This window comes from Diachasma alloeum, unplaced genomic scaffold, assembly GCF_001412515.2.
Source record: "Diachasma alloeum isolate Michigan unplaced genomic scaffold, Dall2.0 Dall_scaffold_00278, whole genome shotgun sequence".
NCBI classification, from domain to species: Eukaryota; Metazoa; Arthropoda; class Insecta; order Hymenoptera; family Braconidae; genus Diachasma; species Diachasma alloeum.
In genome coordinates, this window is record NW_021680417.1 from 176,970 (window position 1) to 182,293 (window position 5,324).

The following is a 5,324-nucleotide window of genomic DNA, read 5'->3' on the forward strand; positions in this document are numbered from 1 at the left end:
ATAAAATTTGTCCCTGAACAAAAAAAAATACTTTGGAAAAACTAAAAAGCCGATTCTCATTCTCTGAAAATTGCGATATAAATGCAAAAGTGAAAGGCACATGACGGCTATTCTACTCTCGACGGGCTAACGCCCCCCGTTGAACGATAAATCGACTCATTGATAAATAACTGCGTCTATTGAAGCTCAATTATCGTATAAAAGGTAAAAACCGATGAATCAGGGATTTTTCAATGGACTCTACCGCAGACTTGCGAGTCGAGCGCACCCAGGTATGGATAGCCACTCTTCGCCTCGGTGGGACTGTGAGGTGTCACGTGATGGCCCATTCCTGTTGCTCCCTGGACCATACAGGCACTCATGTTTGTGGAGCTTGTCGGTGAGACACTTCCACTCAAACCCAAGTTTAAGTTCGAGGGGGAGAGATTTGTGGTTCCGTAGTGGGCACTATTGAATAATCTGCAACATAAAAAAAGCCTTATTACTTCAAATGCTTTCAATGAAAATTCTGGAAAATCATTTTGAATACAATTTCTTCAACTATCATAAAATTTTGAAGAATAACATTTCGTGTTTTTTATTCATTTTTTTTAATTACTCGGCGAATAATGCGGTAAAATAGATCTCACATTGGTCGAATTATCAAAAATTCCTCATTAGTTCAAATTTCTCATATAACAAAAACTCCGTTCATTTGTTATTTTTCAATGATTTAAAATTGTTAAAGTTTAGGGTTCTCATTTTTCTTCCATAAAAAATAAATAAAATCCAACATTTCAGCCATTCTATTCTCATCCTTTTTATTTATACTGAAAAAACTTTAAATTAAAAAATTGAAAAATCGGTTTAAATTAATTTCTCTGTCAAAAAATTTGAATCCTCGCGTTATTTTATTTTATTTAAAAAGTAGAGAAAGAAAAACATTCAGTGTTTTTCATTGCTAATTTTCGAATTACAATAATCGAATAATCGAACGAAATAGTTCGTTGTATTGAGTGAACTTTTCTGCGTTTAATTTTTTCCAAAAAATCAAAAATACAAAAAAAAAAAGAAATTAAAAAAAAAGTTTTTCGTTCTGAATAAAGTTTTGTCCATATAGAATGCACCATTGGGGAATTGTGGATGCTCATTCACTAGAACAAAAAAAGAAATTGAGAGAAATAAACCCGAGAAAAATCAATGAAATGCATTTCTGTTAATTTAAAGCGTAACGTGTTTGTTTGTGCAATGCGATACGACTCGCAGTGGATTTTTTAAACCGTGACGGAAGGCCTTTCCACGGTGGCGAGCGACACACTTTGATTCGCATTAAAGGCTTTTAAATACACGTCATAACCGTTTGAAATTTTATTTAAATTCACGATCTTCAAGCTTTGCTTTTAAACACTCACTTATTTGACTTTTTTCCGCTCAATCTCTTGACTAAAGTGAGTCGTTCCATGATTCATTCCTCTATTTCATCGGTTCAAAATGAAAAAATTTCATTGTTCATAATTTTTTCAATAAAAATTTAACCAATTTTGAAAACGGAATAATCGAATTTTGAAAACGTGCGGTTAAAAATAATTTCAATTGAGGGCCAGGAAAATTTTAACTGAACAACTCACTATAACGATCCATTTTGATACATCAATTTGAATCAACCATCAAAAATTTCCTACATATATCTCTGAACTTATGGGGGTAAAATCGGTGATCAAATTATGTTTGGAAACACGAATTGCTGTAGTAATCCAATAAGCCTGTTTTCATCCCTGTATCATGAATTTTTTATTTTCTACAAATACGGATTGAATTACTGAAGATGAAACACTGATGGAACTATGCAGTTGCTGTCAAGGAGGCTTTTAACTATTATTTCGTTAATAGTTAACAAATGGTATTAACAGTTAACCCTAGTCTGGTCACCAAACACGACCCTGCGACTTTGGTCACCTCAGCTGCGATTCGCCGCCACGTTATTTATTAAGCGTTGCCAAATTTACTCCACACTGTTCGGGCGCGTTTAGCGAGTTTCCGCCACCGTCGCGTTGTGGGCAATTTCATTTAAAGAACTTCCGCAGTAAGTATACTTGGTGAAAATTTCGAAATGGTATAAAGACGCAATATTTGGATCATATGTTGTTGAGCACATTCAAAAACTATTCCCGAAATTTCAAGTACCTTGTCCACCCCATTTTCGAGGTATACATCGTCAAAAATGGAAAAAACACAAAAATTGAATGTTTGGCGATACATATCTCAAAAATGGGGTGGACCAGGGACTTGAAATTTTGGGAATATCTTTTTAATATGGTCAACAACATATGATCCAAATATTGCGTCTTTATACCATTTCGAAATTTTCACCAAGTATACTTACTCCGGAAGTACCTTAACATGGGAAAAAATAATTCACCTGTTCGAAATAATTTGTTTCCTTTCTGAATTTTGGGAAAGTATGTTGTTCTAAAAGCTACTACAATTTTTTTGCTACTACAATTGTTCCGGTTAGTCAGTCAATTGTAATTAAAGAAAAACGACGTGCGGCGGTATTTCGCTCATAGGGTGACGAATCTAGGGTTAAGAAGTCTCGTTAACGGCAACTAATAAATCCAAAAGCCTTTCACCGTTTCTATCAGGGAATATAGACCATTTTTCATTCCTGACCATTAAGAAAACCCTGAAGAGTGGATTTTGCATCTCAATTCATGTATAAAACTTGAAATAATTTCATCCCAGGAATTTGAAGTCGGAAGAGCTCCACTTGATTATTAGCCAGTAGCGTTTCATTACGGTACGATGAGGAACATAATTGCGGACCACACGGGTGCCGCACACTTGGCCTCATCCTCCCGGCCTGGCACATAATATGTCTACACACATGAGCGATACTGATCATCCGAGTGGAGAAAAAAAAAGAGAAAGAATGGTTTTCTCTAAACTCTGAACCGCCACCCAACTTGAAGGGATTAGTGTGTGCGTAAACCCTTCAATCTCATCCCTTTCATTTCATGGTTTCCTTTTGGATTTTTCCGATGATTCCTCTTCATATTCGTCAATTTTTCCCCAATTTTACAACGAAATATTTGACTCTAAAGGTGGATCCTTCACACGAGATGGTGACTTTTCAGAATAATTTATCGTTAAGTTACGAGATTAGCATACCATTATTATTTTTTTTTATTGGTTATTATTTTATTTAAGAATTTCAAGCCTTATCTGTCATTATTGAATAGCCTAACCGAAAAGCTACTGACCATATACCCTAATAGAAATTTGTCTCGGTCAGGCGAGGTACACGGAGAGAAATTTTTGGTAAAAATTATAGTGAAATCGAGGTAAAAATTACCCGAATGGAAGGGTAATTCTGTAGCAGTTTATTTTTGGAGTAATAAATATGCTTACTGTGGATAAATTTTAATGAACATTTCCGGATAATATTTATTCTTATCTCAGTAAAAATTGCCAGTATGCACGGATAAAAATTATTACATATCTTGGTAGTTTTTACGAATATCTGTATAAAAATTACTGTTCCAGAATGGTAAAAAATACTAACCTTACCTACAGATCTCTTCCACGCACCATGCAGGTTCGGACTGAGGTTTAATGACGGAGAGGGGGTAGCCTGGCTGAATCTGCCTCTTTCTTGCACGCATTGCATTAGAGAGAGAGGCGCAGAGAAAAAAATTATTTACAAATTTACAAACTCCCCCCTCCCCCCACCCGTAGTCGTTTAGCGCGGCGGTGAGTTTTTCAAGGATATCTCCAAAACTAAGGGAGGTAGCGAATTTTCCTTGAAAAATTTGGGGGGGAAGGGGGCATTGTTTACCGAGAATTCTCGATATACCACCCCCCCCCCCCCCCCCCCCCCCCNACCCCCCAATTTTTCCCTTAGTTTCGGAGATATCCTTGGTTGTACATCTACTGGTAGAATTTATTGTTTGGAAGGGTAAAAAGTTTCGCGCGCATCTGGTTAGTTTTTGATGCGCACATGGGTATAATTTAATAAAATTGGGTGAATAAAAATTATTATATGAATTTTATAGTATTTACCAGGATAACTATAATTTTTATCATTCACACAGATATTTTTTGTCTTTGTCTATATACATTTCGACAAATGTATAGACAATTTTTGGTCCCTTCGGCGAAAATTACCATATGGAAGGGTAAAATTTATTTATGTCATGCGTGCGTGTAAAGTGCAGGTTAACAGGGGCGTTTGGAGGTCGGTAAGTCGAATTTTACACGCACCACCAATCGTTCTTCACTTAACAGACGTTCCCAGTTTTACACGCGTCCTATGCTATTTTACTGGTATGTTACACGTTCTCAATAACCCCTAGCGACATCTTGCGGTACAAACATAACCCATTATCCCAACCATACACCGATCAGCTGATCCATTAGACACTATTTAACGAAACAAATCGTAGTGCAAAAAGCTAAAAAATAAACTACATAATAATAAATAATTAACTCAAAAAGTGAAATATGAATACACAAGAAGATATGTTTAGTGAACACGATGAAATACTAACAGATAATATACTTCGAAACGCTCAGGAAGCAGAGAAATGCTATCAAGAAAAAGCCAACTTTGAAAGAAAAAAGAAAATGAGTATTTTTTCTAAATATTAGAGAATAATTTTTTTTGCGCGATTTTTCTTCACCCCCCCACCCTGAAGAAAATATGAGGAAAGTTTGTTGATTTTTCATTATTTTTTTATTAGTATGAAGAATTAATAAACATATATTATTATTATTATTATCATTACTCATCTTTTTTTGTCAGATAGATTGAAATATTTGAACAATTATTAAAAGTAAGAGATACATTTGACAGGGGATTTTTGAGGAGGTTCATTACATTCAAGTTCTCTTTGTTGTTGATATTGGAATTTGTTGAAGTTGATGAGTCTTCATTAGTTCTTTTATTTTGATCATTGTTGAGTTTGCAGTTTGTGACGGTTGTGGGGTGGTGATGAGATACTTTTTGATTTTTTATATTGTTGAGATTATGTTTATTAATTCTTCATACTAATAAAAAAATAATGAAAAATCAACAAACTTTCCTCATATTTTCTTCAGGGTGNGTTCATTACATTCAAGTTCTCTTTGTTGTTGATATTGGAATTTGTTGAAGTTGATGAGTCTTCATTAGTTCTTTTATTTTGATCATTGTTGAGTTTGGAGTTTGTGACGGTTGTGGGGTAGTGATGAGATACTTTTTGATTTTTTATATTGTTGAGATTATGTTTATTAATTCTTCATAATAATAAAAAAATAACGAAAAATCAACAAACATTCCTCATATTTTCTTCAGGGTGGGGGGGGGG

At 34.7% G+C, this 5,324-nt stretch overlaps 1 protein-coding gene across 1 annotated transcript in view; it reads right to left on the minus strand.

The window, feature by feature from the left end:
* Positions 1-230: 230 nt before the first annotated feature.
* LOC107038166 (protein gooseberry) overlaps positions 231-5,324 on the minus strand; it is a 27,785-nt gene continuing 22,691 nt past the window's right edge. The window contains exon 6 of the mRNA XM_015257084.1: positions 231-459. Coding sequence (XP_015112570.1) covers positions 231-459 — 229 coding nt within the window. The remainder of the gene's footprint in view (positions 460-5,324) is intronic.